The sequence below is a fragment of the Anopheles maculipalpis genome, chromosome 3RL (genome assembly GCF_943734695.1).
Source record: "Anopheles maculipalpis chromosome 3RL, idAnoMacuDA_375_x, whole genome shotgun sequence".
NCBI lineage: Eukaryota > Metazoa > Arthropoda > Insecta > Diptera > Culicidae > Anopheles > Anopheles maculipalpis.
Window position 1 is genome coordinate 44875636 of NC_064872.1, and position 24106 is coordinate 44899741.

The 24106-nt window shown below is 42.4% G+C and overlaps 3 protein-coding genes across 3 annotated transcripts in view; 2 read left to right on the top strand and 1 right to left on the bottom strand.

Annotated features, from left to right (window-relative positions):
• LOC126564660 (dolichyl-diphosphooligosaccharide--protein glycosyltransferase subunit 1) overlaps positions 1-24106 on the top strand; it is a 378005-nt gene that overhangs the window by 272410 nt on the left and 81489 nt on the right. The window lies entirely within an intron of this gene.
• The window catches only part of LOC126565311 (uncharacterized), a 378977-nt gene that overhangs the window by 144606 nt on the left and 210265 nt on the right, over positions 1-24106 (top strand). The window lies entirely within an intron of this gene.
• On the bottom strand, positions 16105-17056 carry LOC126565681 (uncharacterized). The gene is made up of 2 exons (XM_050222881.1): positions 16832-17056; positions 16105-16206 (listed from the first exon to the last, which is right to left on the bottom strand). The coding sequence occupies exons 1-2, from the start codon at positions 17054-17056 to the stop codon at positions 16105-16107; spliced, it is 327 nt and encodes a 108-aa protein (XP_050078838.1).

Genomic DNA, 24106 nt, shown 5'->3' on the forward strand with positions numbered 1-24106 from the left:
CTTCAAAATTTGAAAATTTCAATGATTGAAAAGTTATCGTCAATAACCAATTACAGGAAACAGGACATAGGGCAACGTTGAGTCTTTCTGTTTAACTTAACACTGCTCCATTTATTAACATTGAATTTGAGGTCTAGTTTATAGCAAGGCTCTGGCTGTGATAGAGCCCGACTCGGAAGCAGAGTATCAGTTGACGGCGACGATGTTGAGGTGATGGAGGAGTTCTGCAACCTTGGTACGATCGTAACTTCGGACAATAACGTAAGCAGCGATTTCCAAAGGCATATTGTTCATGGGAATCATGCCTACTACGGACTTCACAAACTCCTGCGATCTAGAAGACACCAAAAATACACGAAATGTACGATTTACCGCACCTTGATACGTCCGGTAGTCCTCTAGGGATACGAGTCTTGGACTATGCTGACGGAGGACGCCAATGCACTCGCCATTTTCGAACGGCGGGTGGTAAGGACTATCTAAGGACTAAACCTCTAAGCAGTAGAGGGCCACCTTAGTAATGAAGCATGTTCTAAAACTGATCGTACTAAATAGCAATAAAGCATTTATCTTGAAGCCGGCTCAGTAAAGTCACATGCAGGTTGCTTTAGCCAGTTGAACAATGTGTCTAGTGTCAAGTTTCTGGAGTTTGGCGATCAGCAAGGAGTGAAGGACGTCGATCTACGATCCGGGATCGATTTTCCTGTGACAGAGGATAACGAATTCAACCAGGTTAGTGGTTGTGCGCTTCGGGGGAAATTCATGTTGGACAGCGCCGATATAATACGAGGCAGCAGCGATAAGTGGTTCGTACTCTAGCAGCTTGAGTATCAAAAAAATCGATGACAGGATAGACGCAAAGCTAACACCACAACGTTGCAGAATGGAAAGTGAAATCGTGCTCGGCGCTGGAAAAAAGGCTTAAGACGATCAATCGCTTTCAACATTGATTGCACATCAATCGTTGGCAAAGTAGGAGTTGTTAATACGTCCGCTACCAACCTCTCACCGGTAAACGAGCACAGCGAACTTATGCAATACCCGAATTCATGAAGTGCAGCAATATTTGTGGAAAGTCTTGGCAAAAGATAGTATAAATAACCCTGTTTTACGCAGTTCAATGACTACACACACAAGATCAAGCGATGTACCATTCGTTTTGTTTCCCCATGACGTCAGAGAGTTATAACAAACAATCAACACACTTGTACCACGAGAGTATGTACTGTTGTCAATAATACGATCGCAACTATATTATTGGAAAACAACAGAGACGAATCTTGGATCGAGCTAGCTTCCAACAGCAATATCACTCTTAGGAAGATCACCTGGTAAGCTGGTGTGGGACTACTCCCTGTGTAAAATGATAACAGAGTGAGCTCCTTGGGGTGGCCCGGTGGTGATGGCGACAGCGGTCTTCATACGGCAGGACCGTCAACCCGTAGTAACGACTGACTATCCAATCTGGGAGTTTTGTTAGCCGATGAATTTTTACATAAATTAGAGACCCTTTTTAAAGAATTGTACCTCAGTTAATCTCGGTCAGTCTTGGACTATAACAACGTTGCCTGGATTCCAGCTGGAACTACCGCTATACAGAAAATAGAGAAGATTTCACCGGATTTCAAACGGCTGAACTAAGGTTCGAATCCCATGCGGACTAACTATTCAACTATGAGTTATCAGCAAGTCTAGTAGGCAATTTGATGGCCGGCGCGATTTAGCAGTTCTTTAAGCCGAGAAGAAGAAGAAGACAGTGTTCCTGTGCCATGTTATTCGCTGCGCTGCTCATCCGTTTTTTTTTATCAAAATAATCTCTGGTTCCGTTTATGATTTTTTATGATTTTGTAACCTAAATGATGCATGGTTAAGAGCGTGCGCTTCGTTCAAAAGAGCGCGGTTCAACACATCACCTTGTAATCTACAAACATGTATGTATTCCTATCTGCTTTTTCCCTTTCCCTAGTAGTAAGTAATCTAAGTAGTTAAACCCAAGTGACAAACATTAGAATTTATAAAATTTATAAATACATAAATGATTCGAATTCAACCGCGTCCATCATCTGTCATTATGATCGCTCAAGAATATACAACACCCCTTTACCTTTGCCAGCGATAGTGCGACGGAAAATAAAATGTCATGGGGTAAAGCGATTAGCAATGATCTAAAAGCGATCACCAAGCAATAAAGTTATTAATGTGAAGAAAAGATCGATTTGGCAGAGCTTGATAGCACGCAGCGTATAAAACAATTAGCAGCTGCTGCTAGTTCACTGTTAATTTTATTCAAGGCAAGCTCGAGCGTTACTACTATGCACTATGAGAGCTTTTTCAAGAGCATAATTATCGCTTCTCCCAGCTGCGCATCTACAATGTCTTATTTTCGCATGTGACATATTGAGTGTTTATTGAGTGCTCAGCACACAAGCAATTCAATCTTCACTAAAACTGTGACTGAATTGTTATGCTGAACCGGTCCACCACTCTCGCTCTCCTCCTCTATGGAAAATTATGAATTCTAGGACCCCGTGGCTGTTAATCGTGAATGTACTAATTATAATGACTGTCGTTTGTTTATTTTTCAATTCATGCTAATCCAAATTACTGAACTGGAACATTGCGTGGCGCCCAATTACCTAACAAACGCACTGTGTCCATAGCGGGCCTCCTCTATTCGTATGTGTGTGCATCGGGGTTGTATGTGTTGAACGCGGTGCTGCGGGTTAGTCTCTGGTTGTAGTAGTTCGATGCAATGTGTGGTGTTCCTGCAGGAGGCGTCTCTCAAAGTTTGTAGGTGTGAAAGGCAGGAGAGGAGATTGCAAATTAATAATTAATTCATATTTCGACAGACTATTTGACGTTGCGGCTGTCTGGTTGCACACACCGCTAGAATGCATTATAGTCGAGCGGTAAACATTTTTGATTTGGCATCCATTTTGGGGAAATCGTGTGGGAATGAATTGCCAAAAATGTGCCACCAAATCCACCTTCTGTTCATGCTTTGTCTCTTTGCTCCATGCAGTTTGTTTGTCGCTTCCGTCTGTCTGCTTCTGAAGGCCGACACTCACTAAACAACTACTACAGTACAATGCCGGTTACATGAATGTTGGTTAGTTTTACACCTTAATGTTATGATTAACTTTTCGATTGTGTTGTGGTTCGATTGGAAATTGCATCAAATTGGTCAGGGTTTCGCGTGCGGTATGATTTACCCTAAAGTTTAATGGGTGGATTTATTATTCATTTAAAACCATCCATTCATCTATTACCACCATAAACAAACATTGCGCATGGCTTCATAAATCAACTTTTTATTTGTACTGCTTCTGTTTGACTTTTTTAAACGCCAAATTTTATCGCTACCAGCAGTCCTAAGTTGAGCGAACGAAATAGTTCATTTTACTGCGGTCATAGCAAAACTTTTCCATTATTCGCAAAATATGACTGATGAGACAAATGGCTATCTGTCCCGATTCTTCTGTCTGTCATCAGAAAAGTTTCGTTTTTTATTCATACCCTCTTCTTATCACCGCAATCACGTAACATACGAAATCGTCCCATAAAAATCTACCAATCCCCTGCCACATCAAACACACACAGACACAAAAATCATTAAAGGAAATGCAATTAACTTCGTCCTTCTCGCTTCTGCTTTGGATTTTCCTACAAAAAAAAAATAACTCCCATACCTTCAAAACCATTCAGCAACATCAATTCATTCGTTTAGCACAGAGTACATGGAGGAGAAGAAAAAAAAATACACTCACCACCGTAGTCTGTGTCCACGCGAAACGTAAAGCTCATCGAGCAATCATTCTTTATTTGGCTGTTTATTGACTAACGGTAGTATCCTAACTTTTTCCTCACCTACCGCCATGTGTCCTTGTTTAGCGAGGGTTGAACAGGTTGATAGAGTTTGTTGGCGTGCTGCGGCCTGAGTTCATTCGTTTCGCCCTTACATACCACACGCTTGCCTTGTAGCCTTGTAACGATGCAATAAAGATTATTTCTACTGATTGTATAATTTTTAAATAAGTTTTAATGATCCCTCGGTGCAGCCCATCCCCATTTTGAGTGGGTGTAGGGGCGGTGGGAGGGGGAAAGGTGCGATGAGCAAGGTGGCAAGAGAGAGAGAATGTGGATAGAGGAAATCACGGTACAGTACACTGTGCGCCGTGCGCCATTACCAGCGCAAGAAAAACTAAGAGGAAAAATAAATACCTTCAGTCTCATGGGCGAGTAATGTGCTGTGAAATACGTTTCATGCTCGTTAACGAAGTTTAATGTCTGTTGCATGATATTTCGTTTGTTTGTTTCTTTTTTTTTTCATTTTCAGGCCTACTTTTAAGCTAGAGCAATGTCACACGAGACATAGTTGAGGTAATTTTGCAACGCTTGCAGTTTAACTTGGTCATTAAACATCATTTCACAACAGTTAAACTTTCTGTCGTTCAATCATCTTGCAGAGAGCTAAATCTTGATCAGATTTAGTTTATTAATGTGCTGTTGAATTGGAAATTATTAAAGAAATTTACTAATGTGTTCTCTTTTTCCTAATTTTCTTTTGCCATTGATAGAATCGTTTGATGCATGCTATATTTTTATAAAGGACTGGGCGCCTCCATTATTATTATAACTGCTTTTCTAGTAGACAGCAGCAGTTGCAGCCCAGTTGAACTTGGTTGGTTTGACGTCCGTTAATAGTGAGTGGCAAAATAATGCATGTGTATGTATGTGGTGCGTATATGAGAAATTGATTAAAGTGGTTGGTAATCTATTTGCATATTCAATACGGGGGACGGACTGGATGGGATTTGAACCCCGGGCTTGTCTTGTGAGGGTTGGTGCCGTTGTTTATCTACCATAGGACAACCTCTTCAGATCATACATATCGCCAGAAAAAAAAAGTTTTCTTTCTGCAGTGTTTTTTTATCTAAGAGATTAGTCTGTCTAACCTATCACAATCATTGCACCAAAGTGTCCGGAATGTTGATTTAGGAAGTGAGGCGTACCCTCTCTCTACACTCGAACTGCATTTCATTGAGTGGATCACTAACATCAATCTGCTTAATAGGGCGATCAAAGAAGCAAAGATTCAAGATGGTTTTTAAGGCGGCTCTCACAGCCACGTTTAAGGAAGGTTTGCCGTAGCTCATCTAGCGACCAAGCAGCATTCCAAATAGCTGCAATGAAATGCCCGACCGAACGGTAATGGGCAAAGATTATACCATGAAGTCGTTGCATCTTCAGATCTCATGAATGTTGAACATACACCCATAGCTTCCTTCACTATCAGCGATAATTACTGGTATCGACACATCCACAGCATGCCGGTTGATACGGTGTCCAAATACCTACAACTGATTAGATATGTCAGCACCTATCTGAGTTTAACTATATCTGTCGCCATAGATCAGGTGGTATAGTAGAATCTTGGCTGAAAACAACGGATGGGATCACTTTTTGCTTAACGAAATCCTGAATCACTCCTGACATCCCTTCGTGACGAATGTGGTGATTGTGAGCTAAGTCTACTTCTACTAAGGTTTTCCTAGCCTTGCTCCCTATGCATCAACTCATGCGCTTAAGCTTGACGCGATCTGCGTGTATTGGCCCCAGAATGTTTTAAGGAATTTGATCGTGTTGCTATCTTGGGTTCCTGGTACCTCAAAACCAGGTAGATAATATCTAGGTATTCCCCATATCGGATTTTGATATGGTGGCTTAATTCAAACAATAACAAAATTCATCTTGGTGTGGCAGCATGGCACTTACACTCTATCGCGTAACAAAGAAATTTATCGAAGCAAAAATTTACCTTGAGTAATTTGTACCTTGTTTTATTGCAAAAATGTTTTAAACTGATGGTAAAAATAAACACTGTCCGTGATCCTATGCAACGATTAATCCGTACAAAGCCGTATTGACAACACCGTTTGTGTTGAATAAATTTTATGACTGTTTCCTCCTGATTCTTTGCCTTATCCCGTGAATCTTTGCCTTATTCTGATGATGGTGATGGTGATGAAGATGATGATGTATTGGTGGATGATGTGCGTTCTGATGGTCCGGTACTATTGTTGTGGCTATTGTTTTGATGGTGGTTGGTTACATCCGAATTCCGGCTATTGTGGTGTTGTGGGTGGTGTTGCGGTTTGGTCTCCACTGCGCCAAACAAACAAATATTGTTAACACAGCACGAACATTTATTTGTCTGCGTACAGTGTTCTCCCGTGCAGTCCAGCAATGACATTCCAAGCTCAATCTAGTCAGCGTCCAATCTAAGGATGATCGGTCAGCTCTATCGCTCGCAGCATCAAGAGCGACTTCACTACTCTCGAGACTGAACCCGCCAAATACCCCGAACCCGACGCCAACGCTTTTAAACTCAATGTTTCAAAGCTGGACTGGAGTGGAGAACACTGTACTTTGAACAACGCCTGCCTCCCTTTTACGACAGTGTTGGAATCGCCCTCGAGTGCTGTTGCCCCGTCATCGGAACACCCGTGGAACACTAAAAAAATACACTTAAGACATAGACAACACTGTGGTGGGAAGAAGAAATAATTGTATTCACAGTCGCCATGTGGTGGGAAGAAGAGATTCACGGTCGCCATGTGGTGGAGAAGAAGAAACTCGGACTTATAATCGCGACGAGAACGGAACAACGTGATTGCTAACTGTGCGGGCCAATATCTTTCTTTTATCTGACTGTCCAGGCAGCCTGAAGATTCTAGATGAGAATCTTCCTTACCGGAGAGTTGGAGACATCGAGGCCTTACCTTTGGTAGGGGGACTCTCAATACTCATCGGCGGAGCAAGTCGACCAGGCGACTTTGGATGTTCAGAAGGAGTATCCCTTACAGGCATGTTGGAGGTTTGAGGCCTTACCTCTAGAAAGAATTGAACGCAAGGTTTAGCTTGTTGTACCTTCTCTCTCCATCTGCCTGTCTTTGTGTCGAAGGCTTCCTAGACCGCTTTATTTATACCCAATTCATACAATAGTTTTTGCTCGTTTTTGTAACCAAGATTGTTTCTTAGAGGTTGCTCTTTTTGCTATTGCATTTAGTACAAAAATATTTACGTAAGCATAAAATGTGTCGCGGTGCGATTGATTGCTGCACTTGCAAGAAATGTGTCGGATATCATTCGTCGTTGGATCTATATGCTTGCTATGCATGAAGTTACTTGTTTGTGTTTTGTTGTTTTGTGTTGCTGACCACTGTCTGGACTCGCTGTTTGTTTTGAACTGATATCAAATTGCATTACGTCACTCGCTAGCCGGGTGCGCTGGTAAGTGTTTGAATGTTCATGTTAAGGCGTGCGCGTGGTCAAAATAGCTGAATGTACATTTCTCACGTTATTGGCTAATGCAGGTTATTTGTTAAATTGGTGAATTTTTCCTCACCGTATTATGCTACATAAGGTTTGTTGTATGCGAAATAAGTGAGATGTTTAGCAGATATGCTACAACACAACATTTGACAAAAAGGAATACGAATAAGGAGTGAAAGTATACTAGGGATGTGGAATCATAGGACAAGACCGTTGTCTCTGGCGAATCGTTATCCTCCCCTCATGTAGGGGAGGTCACTGGTAGCCAACACTTCTCTAATTTCTGTACCCGGTCGTCTGCGTCTTGCGGTTTCAAATCCCACGCAGGACCACAGAAGGTGATCCACACCGTGGAATCTGTCACCATAGCACCACACTTTTGTCTGAGCCAGAGTTATACACTGTAGATGAGCATTCAACGCAAAATAATTCGGCATCAGTCGAGACATCATTCGTATGAATGCTCGGTCTACAGAGAGCCCTTCGAACCAAGACTGCAGGGACACTTGCGAAGAAAAGGAAACGCCCGAGTTCATCCGCCTCCCATGCTCTGCCAGCTAGACAGGAAAAGTTGCTGTGGAAAACGAAGGAACTGCTTGGACCGAGATATGTCGGTCCTACATAGCGCCATCTTGGACGCTTGTTTTGGCCAATGAGTCTGCCTTCTCATTGTGGAATTCCCGGCAATGAGAAGGCACCCAAATTGGACGCCTTGTCATTGTGGAATTAAACGAAACGAAACGAGACTAAACGCCTTATTGAACATTGAGCCAAGCAGTTGAATGATTTTTATGGTGAGGAAGTCCTGATTCTTAACAGCCTTCGGAGATCTCAGTGCTTCAATAGAACTAAGACTATAAGTGAAGATAAAGTACTGGTTCGAAGGTCTCACTCTAGGTCTGCGATGTAAACACTACATGGTTGCCTCAATTTGAAAAAAGCTTCGGTGGACTCGCTAAAAACACCGAAGCCAATGCCTTCCTCAGAGAATGATCGATCAGTGTAGCACTGGCTTATTTGGTCTAAATGATTGATCTATCTATTATTGTTAATATTATTATATTGAGTTAAATTCAACCATGCGAGCTCTAAAACAAGTGCAAAATAAACGAAAATGTTGATTAAAAATTAATTTAAGAATGCATTAAAGCTACTTCTTCAGCCGTGCGTTGGATCATTTCACAGTTCAAAGCAACAATACCATGTTTGCTCAAGACTTTGCAGCACGAGACACCATTTTTCTTCTCGTTATGTTCGAATCATATCCTACAAAAAACAAATCATCCCGCAAACGTCTTTTTTCTCACCCGCGCGAACACACAAGCACAAATAGATACATTCCATGTTTCGACGCTAAACGCAGCTAAGCAGTGAACCCATGATTCGTCCTGTTGCTTCACTCCAACTTCGTTATTGTAAATATCGATGTCAACAGGACTATAAAAGAATCGTTTAGTAGAAGAGAAAAAGGTTACGGATTGTGAACGAAACACATTCCGTCGTCACCGTTGCCGCCGTTGTTACTGTCGTCAAAATCTTTGGCAGTCATGGAGCGCGCGCGCGCACGCTTGTTTCGCATCTAGCTTTGACGATTGTGAAAGGTGTGAGGTTATGTGTACGTACACAAAAGAAAGACGTTAGGAAATAAAATACAAATTATTATTATCCTGAAAATTTCCTGTCTGCCATACAAACAGATCGACACCGCGTTTGGGCGACGAGACGATAAAGGGTGCAACATGGTAGGTACGTGAAGAATGGTACCGCCGCGTTTTTGAAGGTGTCGGCGAACGGTTATTTGCCACATGTCGCAATGCCTGTGGATTTCCAGAAACCAGCCTTACCAGTGGCGTACCGTTCAACCGTTCGCTCTTTGTTCGCCAGTCTGCAGGAAACTCTCGATTCTTGTGCCGCTTACCATCGCACCGGCCTTGTATCGCACCTCTCGTGTACCGCGCTTCTTGTGTCGCACCGGCCTTGTACCGCGGGCGGGTTGATGTCTATATAGCACATTCAATTACCATACTTTGTACCAATGCAATGCCGTAGAGTGCGCCGTAAGTAAGAAATTCGAACAGGATCTAAACAATACAAAACAAGTAAAACGAAGGTAAAGTTCAATCCCTGCTTCCAATCAGTCACCCAAGCAAACCATTACGATGAGGAACAAGTTAGCAGGTTTGCCATCCACATTAACAGTTTATTATGCCTGTTTTGCTTCCTCATAATAAGGTTGATAAATATTTTACCAGATTGCTACCAACGCTACCACAAACACAGACGGTCCCAGTTTAAGACTCGAGAACCCTTGCGTGTTCCCTTTCGTTGAACCTAGCTGCAGCATTATTCAATCGACTGGAACGTCTGGATTTCTTTTATACGGTCATTACGGTGAGGTTTTTATGAATTTTCATTACCTCACCCTGAACACCATCTTGAAGGAAGCGCGCCACGCGTGCCTTTGCTTACCCTACATCGATGTCTGTGACACACGGAAGGAAGCAGTTGTAACTCGGTCAGGAAACGAACGTTTTCTTGACTTTCTATTGCAATACTTTCCATGTCCATGTCTCACTAGGGAGAAAGGTATCAGGAGAATGTGAGTTAGGAAGCTTTCGGTATAATTTTGCACGCACTTCAACCGACTTACATGGGAAAAAAACTTGACCGTACGTGGCTTGTACCGTTAAATGTGAAGCGTGTCGATGATATAGAAAAATGTTATTCTCAAAGTGTAGCTTCATCACCGTTGTTAAGAAAATGATACGTATTTATATTATTATTTGCAGCCATTACGTGGGATTGTTTATTGTCCAGGACCCTTTCCTTTGGGTCCTGGATTAAGTAACACGTATGCGAGAGAGAGAGAGAGAGAGAGAGAGAGAAAGCAGCTAAGTAAAAAAAAAAAACGATTCTAAACTTTGCTTTGAAAGGACAATAATTTATTGTAAGTCTATTTAAATTTTATTTCTTTGTGAATGTTGGTTATAACTCGATTCGTCTAGATACAATGTAAGGAATAATTCCAAAACTTAAATGTTGAATTAACAAATATTTCTATTGAATAATTCATTCGAATCTAATCATCGCAAATGCTAGCATGGAAAATTGTAAATAAATCAACAGTAACAAAGACACTTTTAGATGTTTTGCTGTCAATGCATTTAACGTTTTTTTTTTTTTACGGAGAAACTATTTGCAAACAAAACACAACAAGCGAAAAGCCGAAGTTTGCTATAAATTAATGAACACTTCACTAGCTTCGAAACGGGCATATGCAATGCTATTGTTGGTTGCCTGTAATTTTTTGATTTGTTTCTGTAATGTTTTGTTCAGTTACATTTCATTCTCAGTAATCATATACACATTAGGCTACATTCAACAATTAGTTTCATAAGCCAAGCGAAAGACCAGCTTAGCCGCCGCTACGATCGCATGGCAAACGGTAGAAGCACAGCTTTACGAACGCCATTATTCATTTGATTCAGTGCATAATGAATAGTTCCACAATCAGGCAAACAATGCAAGCTCTCGTTATTGAATTAACACATTTTCTCGATTGAATGCAGCTCACATGAAACTAAACTGTGTGGCTAACGAGGAGGTTGCGTATTGAATGCTAATCTTAACAGAAAATGGTTTATATTTGCTACTTATCTTCCATATTTCAATATTTTGAAACATTTTGAAATGCCATTACTCATGAAAGCAATCCATAATGCGTTTGTTTGCTTCATTGTTTTCCATAAAAAAATCAATACAGACATTTATATCAACACCATGCCGTTAAAATAAATACTCAGAAAATAGGGCGTCAATTAAATTTGATTATATTAAGTGTTGGAAATTTTATAAGGTTCTCACCACCCTGTCAGTTAGCAGGCGCCAAAAAGAAAAGAAGAGATAAGAAGGATCGGAAAAAGGCAGGACGAGCCTGCCCCGGGATCAGTTAGGGAACGATCGAGTTAGTCGAAAATCAATCACGAGCGGACAAAGATCGGAAAAACTTATATAAGCGCGCGCGAACAGTGGACTAATGTTTTGGTTTATTTCTAAGAGCTTAGCAATACAATACGTCAGACAGTAAAAGCAAAAGAATAAGGGTTTACGTGTCTTGTAAATGCAAAGCTTCATTTCTTAGGAGGAGGTTTCTCATCACGACAACGTGATAACGACGAAGAGCCGTCTGTTGGTAGCTACTGGTCTGCTGTTTATTTGATTATGTCAAAACATGGTAAAATTTGATTTACTTTATTGTAAATCCTGAACTTTCTTTATTATCTGTTCTTTTATTTGTTTCCTCTCTAAAACTTTCGGCCATGAATAACAAAAAAAAACTTACTTTTCGCGTACGAAACGGTCCACGTCATCTGACAGCGGATCGGATAGCGGATTAGTTGGAGCAAACTGCACGGCAAAATTAGGTTGAAAACGATAAACACTGTTGAACCAGATTTGTGTTTTGGATTTCGAAGAGTCATTGGCAGCGGCGTTAGCAGAGGAAGAGAAGGCGCGCGCGATGATTTAGCCCTTCTTTATCAAGCAACGGATGACGGCAGAAAAAAATTTGAATCTATGTTTGAAGTGTTACCAACACGATACATTTAAGGCGAACCAGGTGAGGCTCTGTTGCTGGACGCAACACTGACCTATGAGCTTTCTTACGTAAATAATTCGAAAAGCGTTTGGCAAAGATCGTAGCACGATTCTACTGTTGAAATATGATATAAATTATCATAAACATTTTTTCTCAACACTTTTTGTGCAATAAAATAGCTGTGTACTCTCTTCTATAGCACAATAATCTTGCTGTTTACTTTCTCTTGTAAAAAGTAACAAATTTCAAACTACGATACAAACATATTTACAACTAACTGGGCGTCTCCATCCACAGTTCATCCAAGACCTTATGGGTAAACGAGTATCATCTACGCCACAATATGGCATCAGTTCGCTAGCACAGTGTAAAATAACAAAACAACACATCGTTTGCTTTAGTTCTATCAATGTCTGCATTCAATAAAAATCGCATATAAAACCTACTAAACCTTATGTGAAAGCGTCGTGAAAGGATGTGTGAATGTATACCGAGGTACAAATTGGTTCCGCCACCTGCAACGCGAATACCGATAGCAACACACCAACGAAAGAAAGAAACGAGCCAACTGTAAACAAATAAACTTCAAAATTATACGATCATCATAAAATTTACCATTTCCTGGTACGCCCTGCCAATGAGGTAAGCGAGACGATCAATGTCACCGCTGTCCTAGGATTGTGTTGCAGCCGGTACTGAGCGCTGACGGCAGGCCGCCTACTATCGCCTACTGCGAAAGGCGCTGAAGGAAGTCATTTTATATAGTAATGGGTGTTATGTGGCAACCCGTCAACAGCGTCAACGATTTTTCACGTCGGTGCACGGTGGTGTGCTTGGAACACTTTTCCACCCTACGCCCGATTTTATGAAGCTATGATGTAAGAAAATGCAATAGCACGGTTCGCTATCCATGCACAATTTTACGGTTGAATGACTTGTTCGGTTTGCCTCGGGGAAACCCCAGGGGCGACGATTTGACGGTACGTCGTGGCTTTCCGGTGTTCTGGTGAGGTCGAAGGTATCGTTGTGTTGCAATAAAACCGTTGTTAAACCCCATGAAAAATTGGCATAATTTCGCGTACCTGCACAATCTAATAGTTCATTGGTTAGTCAAGCTTTCCGGCATCGAAAAGTGATACAGCCCGTTGTGACAGCCTTCACCCATAAATCCTTGTATCGATTTTTGGGAGCTTTTGTTTTTGCTCGTCGACCAGTCTACCCAAACACGGTGGCGCCACATCTCGTGTACTGCTGTATGTTTGCATGTAGCAAGATCATAATTACAGCTTACCCCGGGTCACCTCGAGCCGCGTAACAAGCGAAAGAAAAATGTCTCGCTCGTCAAAAGCCTGGCACCAGTACATGGGAACGTACAAATTAACGATCGACGGTGGTCGGGCCGCATCACGGGATGCATATTAAGCTTTCTGCCGGTAACGTTTCTGCCTTCGTCCAGACCTAACCCTGTGCGCCAAACCGTCAATACGTGGCCGTTCCAAGAAGAGTTTGGTCACCAAGGCGTCTCCCGAGAGAGCGTTGGGGAGAAAATGTAAAGTTTACGTGACTACCATAATAAACTCGTCCATATTTCATGGCACTTTCAGGCAAACCGATTCCACGTGTGCAATGTTTTGGGTTCATCAGAATTAGCAGAAGAAAACTGCACGGGTGCCACAGAAAACATTCGATTATACCCATTGACATGTTTTAAAACATTGCACCAGCCAGAGATGGCTTGGGCGTACTTCAAATGTGCTCAGTACTTCAGAGGTAATATAAATTGTCCATTATTATTCAAAGCAATGTAGTACCGCTACGTCCCTGCTTACGGTTGCTCGGTCACATCCAAAAGTAATCCCAGGTCTCGTCACGACATCCTGCCCGTAATGGCCACGGAACGGATGGCCAAATTACGGTACAAGCTAATTCGCAACAGGTAATTTGACCCTTTGTCCATAGGTAGCACACTCTAAGAGCTATTTCTTTCCAGAACAAAGAACGCAATAACATTGACCTCATAAACGTCCTTCGGTTTGTTCTTTTGCTGTACTCTCTAACACAACCCTTTTTTATTCGTTCCCAATACGTTAGAATACCTTGCCATATTGTTTTAGTGGAGACATTCCTGATGACACACAACAGTGCCGGCGCTTTCATCCACCTGGAAGAGTTTCATAATTCTACTTTCTCTCCCAGCTTCAGATCAGTTTTCCCTTCGTTCGATTGCCCCATGTTGTGGACGGAAAAACATTCGTACTTCAGCTCTAGCTCTGAAGCTTCTGCGCAGCACCTTGCAAACAGCACGAGAAACAATCAGGCGAGCGAAATAAACGGTTAAAAATAATTGGAAAAATTCAATTATACACCAACGATAATTTTAATTAATTTTTTCGATCCCATTTTAATTGAACTTAAATCAGCCCAACCTCAAAGTTAAATCACCGTTGCGTAGCCGGTAATCATAAAATCGTCTCTGCCGATGACGAAGATGATGATGATGGGTCACTGTTGAAACGGGGGCGCCTAATGAACCCTTCAGACGTACCGTTTACAGATGTGCATCGTCTGAAGCTCGAACCATTTCTGCACCACACCACTGGGCAAAGGATACTGGCATAAAACAAATAGCAAAAGCTAATTACTTTCCAACTTCAATCGATGCTCGATACCATTCGATGGCATTCTTTGAGTTGAGGACAGATAAATAAATATTTCACACAGACTCATCTCTGTGCTTCGTGTCCACTATTTATTTGGGGAATCCCACGGTTAGGAAAATCGGTACTGATAGAAAACTATTGCAATAACGACACATAACATAACTCTTCTAGGCCCTTACACTCTAGACAATGTACATCAATGACGGATCATGGCACTAATAGTTTTAACCAAAAATGTGATCTAAAATACATCCTGAACTTCAACTTCATTATTTTGAAATTTGCCAAGCGTTTCCGAAACGCTTAAAACCGTTTCACCAACCATTTCAAATATGACTGTCCAGTTCTACTTGACGTTTGTCCACTTCAACCTAGTGTTTGTCCAGTTCAACCTAATCGCTGTCCAGTTCATCTTAGCCGTTGTCTAGAAATCGCACTTGTCTAGTTCTACTCAGACACCCTGTAACACAGATACATGATAAAACATAATTAAATCAATACAATAATCGTTTGTGACACAAAAATTTAGTTTTTGACGTGTTGTGATGTTTACTTCTCGCAAAATGTCAAGTGCAAGTTATTGTTAGGAAGCTCAAATTATAGCAACGCACTACGTCATGCAATATACCACACACATCATATAGACACCTGGAATATTCTAAAAAAAGGCGTCGAGTTCACTTCATGTGATATCCAATACAGCTTCTAGGATTGATAGAATATATATTTCGAAAAACTTGAAAGCAACTATACGAACTGTTGAAATCTAAAGCTTGGCCTTCAGTGATCACAGAGCGTACATAATAAGAATTGCAATAGCTTTTTTTTTTAACGGGGAAGGAACCTTCAAAAGGTCCCCATCTCGGAAGGTGGTCTGCGGCTACAGACCAACCCTCAAGATGGGGTATGTGGGATTCATCGTGACGCTGGGCCCGTGAAGCGGACCCGGCAGCCGATGCGACCAAACTAAACCACTCCTCGACCTGATCCGAAACCTGCTGATGCGCTGATGTGCGTAGTACTCCATGCAGGTTCGTTTGTGCAATGCACTCATCCCGTTGACGCGCGGTTGCTGCGTCATTCGTCCTTGTTGTCTCAGCTGCTGCTGCTGCTTCGTGCCTTCCTTTCCGCTGCTGCTGCTCAGACCCGTCCGTCCGTAGCCGTTACTCCCGGTTGGGTCTAAGCTCCTGCTGCTGCTCTGGTTACTCGTCGCTGCTGCTGCTGCTTCCGTTGTAGTATAGTCCTTTGTGTGCGGTTACGGCGGCAGCTATTGCTACCTTGGTTGTTCCGTGTTCCGCCGTCGTTGATGCCGCCTCCGTCTTGCCGTTGGTGGACTTTCCTCATTCCACCTTACTTGGAGGTTTCTGAAGATGGTCCGAGCGGCAGTCCGGACTGCTTCCCAGGTGTCGCGGTTGGCACACATTTCCGCCGCCAGATTGTCCATCGTCAGGCGGGTGTGGCTCTGCTGCTGCATCTCATGTTGGATCCGAGCAAACCGTGGACAGTGGAACATTACGTGGTCGACATCTTCCACGTCATGTTCACACACCGGGCAGTTTGGCGAACCGTCGAGGATGCCTTTCCTGACGAAGTAGCTCCGGAGAAACCCATGCCCTGTAAAGAGTTGAGATAGAAAAAAATTAAGTTCTCCGTGCTTACGATTTACCCAGGACATAATGTCCAGGATAAGTGTCCTCGTCTTCATCCCCGGCGATCCCTGCTGCTCTGCTCCGGCTGTCCACTGTTGTTGCCAGCGTTCCATGGTCTCCTCTCTGCGTCGCTTTCGTATGTCTGGTCCAGTATATCCCCTCGCTACCTTGTCGTCATGGCAGCGAATATCCTCCTCTAGGAGGAGGACTAGCGGGATAGTACTTGCGACCAGGCAAGCTGCATCGTAGGAAACCGTATGGAAGGCGCTGGCTACTCGGAGTACTCCTGTGCGGTGTGTCCTCTGAACGGTTGTGCGATGAATATCTCTGTGTAGAAGTGTCCGTCCCCACGATGGTGCCGCGTAACGGACAATGTTGTTCCCAACGTTAACCAGGGCTCTCCTTCTGCTGCTTTTGGGGCCGCACTTGTTCGGCATCAGAGTGGTCAAGGCATTTGCGATACGCGTTACCTTGGTGCAGACCTTCTCCAAATGCCGGCCGTAGTGCTGCTTGCGGCAGAGCTCGACGCCGTGGTACTTGAGCGATTCCGTGGAAGTGATCGTGTGTCCACCCGCTTGTAGTTGACCTACTTGCGGGTTGTGATGCGTGCAGAAGATCATGTAGCCGGTCTTTTGATGGGCCAGCTTCAGACCCACTGCATCCATCCAACGCTCGATCCTCTCCAGGTTCCTCGTAGCATGGTTGCTGATTTCCTGTGGGTCCCTCCCGATAAGGGTGAACGCCACATCATCCACAAATCCAATAATGTCCGCACGCTTCCCGGACAGCTCCAGACGTAGAAGGTCGTCGTACATGACATTCCACAGTGTTGGCCCTAGAACCGAACCCTGTGGAACACCTGCCGTCACTGGTAGCGAGACCATTTCTTCGTCCGTCTCGTAGTGGAGCGTGCGATTGACGAAGTAGTTCCGCAGCAACGCCTGGAGGTACAATGGCGTGTTTCTTTGCTGCAGAGCTGCTCCAATCGCTGTCCAGTTGGCCGTGTTGAAGGCGTTCTTCACGTCGATTGTCACCATTGCACACAGTCGGTCGCCCTTGCGCTTTTTATCCAGCGCAACCTTTCCGTTGGCGATCACCCTGTTGATGGCGTCCATAGTAGAGCGTCCTTTCCGGAATCCGTATTGGGCATCAGCGAGACCGCCCGTCGTATCGAGATGCTCCGTCTGTGCTGTATAAGTCGCTCCAACACTTTTCCCAGGACGCTCAGCAGGCAGATCGGCCGGTACGACGATGAGAATTGCAATACCTGATGATACCAACGAACATAGAACGAATCTTTGGTCGTACAAAAACATTTAACAAGTACAGACCTAATTAACGAATTCAAGGAAAACTGGTCAAAATGGACACGATACAAAAAGCAGTTATAGAATTGGTCAAAATGGTGGATTCAATTTGCGAAACCAAAGATAAAAAGCTTCATTCAATAGATAAACAGTCTTTACTATAAAGAACATAATAGACAATACGAATGCCTGCGAAGTAAACTTAATGAATCATATCTAAATCTTGTTAACAATCCAGACGAAAAGCTGATAATTAACATACTTAAAGCTGAAATACCTAATCTACAACGCAAACAGACGGAAAACTACATCAGAATAAGCAATACATACACAGCAGGAGAAAAAAATATCTACGTTACATCTGCAAAAAACAAAATAAAAAGCGAATTTTTGTTAGGAAATTGAGACATAACATAATGCAAGAAGAATGTGGAATCCATAATTTTGTCAACAATCACTTTCAAAAACTCGTTGCTCTGGATGCAAATGTAGGAGAAACAGAAATTGACACCAAAACTAAAATTGCAGATGACTGTCAATTTAATGGAGCTTTAAGTCATGAGATAGAAACAAAGGAAATAAACGATGCAATTCGAACAACTACGAAAAATCGAAGTCCTGGGATAGACGGTTCGCCGTATGAATTCTTTGATATGTTTTTTGACATCATACATAAAGAGCTAAATCTAATATGATGAAATGAAATATTCAAGCTACAAATGTGCACTGATTTTGCAGAAGGAATAATCGTTTTAGTTTCCAAATATAACTGCAATGATATTGAAAACATAGAGCACCTACGTCTCATAACACTAATGAAAAAGCGACGATAAAATATTTATTAAGATCATAAAAAAAAACAGATTAGAAAGTATTATAGAAAAGAACAAACTACTCACCCATTCACAAAAATGCAGTAACAAACCAAAAAATATTTTCCAAGCACTTCTATACAAACAAAGTAGCAAAATAACAAAATAAAATATCTTCTTTGACATGGAAAAGACTTTTGATAGAGTGGATCATAAATTTCTGTATAGAACTATGCAATCCATGGGCTTTAATGAGAATACAATTTTGCTCATCAAAAATTTGAATGCGAATGGCACACTTCTACCGCCAATGGCAATAAAACGATCTGTAGGACAAGACGATCTTGCTATGCTCTTATTTTCTTTATAAATTCATCCTTTATTAACTAAACTAGAAGAGATATGCAATGGTGAAGATGACTTGGTTAACACCTATGCGGATGATATTTCGATAATTACAACGAAAAAGGAAAGAATAGAACTTATTAAAAACGCTTTCCATGACTATAGTGTCACTTCTGGAGCAAGATTAAATATCTCTAAGGGGTCATCTGTCTCTAAGACATAGGGATAATATCGGATACGAACAAAATTGTTATTGATTGGCTTGAAAATACGTATAAAATCTAAATCCTAAGACTCACCATAAAATTAAACTGGGAAGCAACAACCCACAAATTTGCGCAATTAATAAAGCAACACAAAACAAGGGAACTAAACTTATAGCAAAAAGTTATTTTAGCAAACACATATCTCACGTCGAAATTAAGGTATGTAGGGTCAATATTTACCATCAGCAAACACTTCTTAGGACGTATAACACTACTGCTAGGTTCATTTAAATGGAATCAGGGAGGACCTCGCTTAAAAATGAATCAACTCGCTTTACCTAAATCAAAAGGAGGGCTAAACCTTCTAGTTCCTGAACTAAAACTATAGTCATTGTTTATTAATCGTGCTTTAAGACAAGTTATACCACATACATATAGCCACATAAAATATGACAATCCGCCCAATGCTTCAAACATTCCAACATTTTTCCCATGCTTGAGAATTCTAATAAAAATGTATATACCAAATGTACAAACACATAACACACACTTGAGATGGAGAAAGATATGGAAGAATATTAATAGTAACTCAATCAAATCGAAACAAAGAAGTCTCTATTACCTTATAGTAAACGAAAAAATATTCACCCAGGAATTTGAACATGAACCATAATTTTTCATTTAACAACATTTCATCCAATCAATCTGGGATTCGATTGCGGTGGAGATAGCAGCCTTTATACTACAGGTCTGTGAAACGAAATCCGTCTGGGACGTTTCTCCGTAAGCATTACATACTAAATCCATCTACAGGTAGAGCTACATGCCTCAAAAACTTAAATTTAAAAAATATTTGGCAGCAAATAAAATGGACGTTCAAAAATCAGCTTCACTACGACATAGCCTCTATATTATGGCATTAAGTTGCAATCAGAATCAAATTTTACGAACCATCTGCTATGTTACTATAAGGAAACTGGTAATGATTGTTCATTAAAAGCACCCAACTACTGGGTTTATTATGCCGTATTTACACGATTAGACTATTTTTATAGCGACAGATTGGTGACAAATTATCGACACTAGCCGATAGAGGAAGCAATTGCGTCACGTTTATCAAGCCATCCGAAAGATCACGAACCGGACGTTGCCGTTCTTATTGCCGGTCCTGTCGAGCATCGTGCAAAAGTCTATCATTTCCGTTTTATTTCACCACAATACCGGACTGCATGGCGCGCGATCTAGATGGATGAGGATGGCAAAGATGCGATGTGTGGAGTGTCCCGAGAATTGCCAATTACAATTGGGCCACTCGAGCTCGGGCTTCCAACATGGTATGCTTCTTATGCCTTCCGGCTCCTATCTAATATCGTAAAACACGTCATCGTATGATTAAATCTGATCCATGGGATCATAAATTTACCGTGGCCCTTACGCCGGAGGCCCGGCGCGCCCGACCGAGATGCTCCCAACGGCGCACTGAAGGCATTCACGCACGAACGCGTTCCTGTTCCTGGTTGCGTGTCCATGCGTGTACGCATTTCGCCAAACCATCTTGCAGTGGCGCCGTCTCTCGGGAACTATGCAGGAAAGAAATCTAATCAACACCGCACAGCATACCTCTGACAAAAGTGAGATCGTTTCGTGGAAGAGCGTGAAAGTTATTTCTCCTGGGTTGAATGTGAAAGTGCGTTACTGTGTCCCTATGACCGGTTTGCCCCTAGCTATTTCCGTCACGTTCCTGTTCCGACAGCATAAAAGTGTACTTTCTGCATTGTTCTGCAGCCCTTTGTTATATTTCTCCAGCTCAGGGGTGAAGAATGGAAGAGATCGCATTTAAAAAATGTCTTCATTGATGCAACTCTTTTAGCAACGGGCAACGAGTTTTTACAAAGTATTTTATTTTTTTCTGTTAACCACTGCTCTTCGCGTTATTTGTCACTCAAACTGACCTTGACTTCAGTCACTCAATTAGTGCTGCTAGGGTTAATGATGATTCATACATCATTAGCATACATTTCGGTACGCAATATTAGACATGTATTGAATTTTTGGCTACAGTTCAACTACGTATCAGTTCTTGCAACAATCTAAAACCTTCTTTCCAAGGAGATTTCTGCTGGCATCCCAAATTATCCATCCCAATGGTCATCATGTGTCTGCTGAAAACTCCAAAATCCACAATGTTGCACACATTTCACTTCGCCCGATACTCCAGATCCAAATCTCTAATCTCTAGGTGTTCCTTCCTTGTCTTCACGTTTCACCATGCACTAGAGCCACAACTCTTCACCGTTCCGCTTCGATTGCGGTACGAGCGCAGAATCTGCATGACTTACCCGGTTGTCCATTGCCATATCATCAACATGATGCTAAAGTGACGTTTCCATCCCGAAAGGGGCGCTGTGAAAGAATGTTGCTGCCCTAACAGCACGTTTCCCATACCCATTCTCACTTATACTTTATACGACGGCGGTTAAGCAATTCGCTCGAAACCATCCACGAGATGCTGATGCTGCCACACAGTAGGGACACACTGTAATTTACACTCATACAGCCTGCCGAGCGCCTCTCCCTTCGCACCTGTCCTGTGATATTTGTCCTCGAAGGCTTGTCAGCACTCTTGCACTTTTCCACTTCCTGGTTCACTTCCCAGATTCACACACCACCGACGGACAGGCCTTTTTACTTCCCTTTTGCTGTACCGTGCTTTGCATTCGATGATGAGACGGAAGCGTATCGCCAGCATGCTTTTTGTGTCCCGGTCCCGGTCCCGGTGTGGTGCAAATTTTTCGTCAAAAACTCTATTGTTTCTGTCCCTGTTTTCATTTCCTGCTACATATTTTCATTATATTTCACATTTCACGTCATTTTCCCATTCCCAGGAGTGGTTGGAATGTTTTGAAAACAAGTCGCGCTGTACGGTGCGCTGGTCTATATTGTCCGCTCAGGGCGCAACAACACCGACGTTTGCCGTCAGTTGTTCGCCGTTCGTTGCTGTGCCCGGCAAAACAGCAAATCCTTGCATCATCGTCTGAAGCGCAGGATGCATTCATCGTGCCACGAGTTCGTCTAAGTGACACCGGAACTCCGATTTTGAGCTAAAGATAGCGTCTATAGCGTTCCATTATCCGTTATGTTTTCAAGTTTCTGCAGCCCCGGGCGGCTTCGAGTGACATAACGTCTAGCTAAAAGTTGACTGCCTAAAAGAAGGGAAGAAATAGCTCAAAAATTCTTGAAGAAAATGAACTACATTGGAGAGTATTTAACAAACAGTTTGACAAACTTTGCCAAAATTTTACCTCCCATCGCGACATCTTGCTGTGTCAATGCATTTTCTGTAAAATCACTTTCATGCAAAATCTTTTTTTTTTCCCCATTTGCCAACCAAGCGTACCGCATTGCTAAAAGCGATTCTGGCAAAACATAAACTCATCCCAAATTAAACCAAGCGAAACAAGCGTGAATGCAACATGCGAAATCTTTGTCGGAAAGATCCGAAAGTTCATGCTGTGCCTCCAACCGCGATTGGCTCATGTGCAGTTTCATTCTAGCTAGCTTGATTTTTGCACTCTTAGGTGAAGTTGCTGCACTCCACAGGTTGTTAGGGCTTCGGAGCCGCTGAAGCACACAGTTTCCCATCGCTATCGCTTCTCTCATGCCGGGCCGGGCCATCTTAAGCTTTTAGATAAGCACTATCTATTCCTTCAAGTTCGTTCGCTCGTACTTTCGTTCCTTCGTTTTTGTGACTCCAAATGAATCTCGATGAGCGGTAGGGGGTGTCGTTTTCGGGAGTTTTTGTTCTACGGTACGATGACGGCGCGATGGAGGCGGAGCGCAGCGGAAACTATGTGATAGAGGCGTACTTAGTCTTTTCTTCAAAGAAAATTCTTTCAAGACAGTATTTTGCTCCGTTTCAAGCCTTTTGCGAGTAATACGATGTTCCGGATTCTTTGGAAATGCGGTGAATGCAGATATCTGTTTACAAATTCTGTCAAACAGGTTGGTGCTTGTCCTTGTTTCGAGCGGGCTGCTGTCGAGATGTGGCAGGGAGCTTCACCACCACTTCCGCAAAAACCGATTTGGCTGAGCATTGTGAAGTTGTGGAGCTATCTTTTCTGAGCAACCTACCGCGTACGGATCGTATCTTACCCGCTTTACGCAATATCACAGCCAACTAACCGTAAACAGCACTCATGTTAGCTTCGCTACCTCATAAAAGATGATTCAGTAGATGATTCGTTGCGCTACCAAAAAACTCCGTACTATTATACTTTTTTATTAATTTCATTCCCCACTCAAAAGTGGGTTTTGAGTACGATATTTCAGTTTCAGTTTTCATTTTCTTCTCATTTATACCTAAAGCCTTTCAGAACCTAGTTTTGAATAATTTGCTATACACCTGAAATCTCAAATGTAAATGGAATGGTTCAAAAGCATGAAAGATATCTTACATTTAAGAATTCGTTTGTCACAAATGGTACAACAAGCCACAAAAGGTACCATTTTGATACAAATGCCGAACCAAAGTAATGTATTTATTTATTAACTTTTATGTGTGCAATAATTATGTACATAGAATTACAGTGTGATACGCGTGTATAAAGTATTATAGGGACAGTGTTGGCAACACTGCCATCATCGCCTCAGGACTAGACCTCGATGCAACGGTTGAGCTCGATCTCTTCTCTCAACGGCTTTCGTGCGACACACATTAGAAGTAGATTCCGTTAATTAGGTTCTTTAGGTAAGGTTACACCTGGAGATCACTAAAGCAGACATATTCCCAGATTAACCACGTTCGTATCGATGGAAGGCACTTCTCGGATATTATTGACGTAAGGACCTATAGACGTCGACTCAGATCATTTCCTGGTTATGGATAAGCTGCGCTTCCAGCCTACCCCAAGGCTCAACATGTTAGATCGGCTGAGGCAAGCTGAGGTGGCAAGGGACTTCGCAAACGCGCTTGGGGAAGCACTGCCGAAGGGCACCACCACCGAGGCGATGTCGACAGCCAGCATGACGATGACGAGGTACCCCCGCCATCCCTGGACGATGTCATCAGTGTCATCAAACAGCTGAAATGCAACAAATCAGCTGGCAGCGATGGGCTGGTGGCCGAACTGTTCAAGATGGGTCCGGAGAGGATTTCCGCCATCATGCATCGGCTGATTGTTAAGATTTGGGATCAG

Bases quoted from the DNA above. Each gene is read 5' to 3' on its own strand.
- LOC126565681 (XM_050222881.1), bottom strand. From the start codon at position 17,056: ATGTACGACGACCTTCTACGTCTGGAGCTGTCCGGGAAGCGTGCGGAC. The intron at 16,207-16,831 runs GTAGGTCAACTA...AACTCTTTACAG, and splicing joins GCACGCATCACAACCCGCAA to GGCATGGGTTTCTCCGGAGC.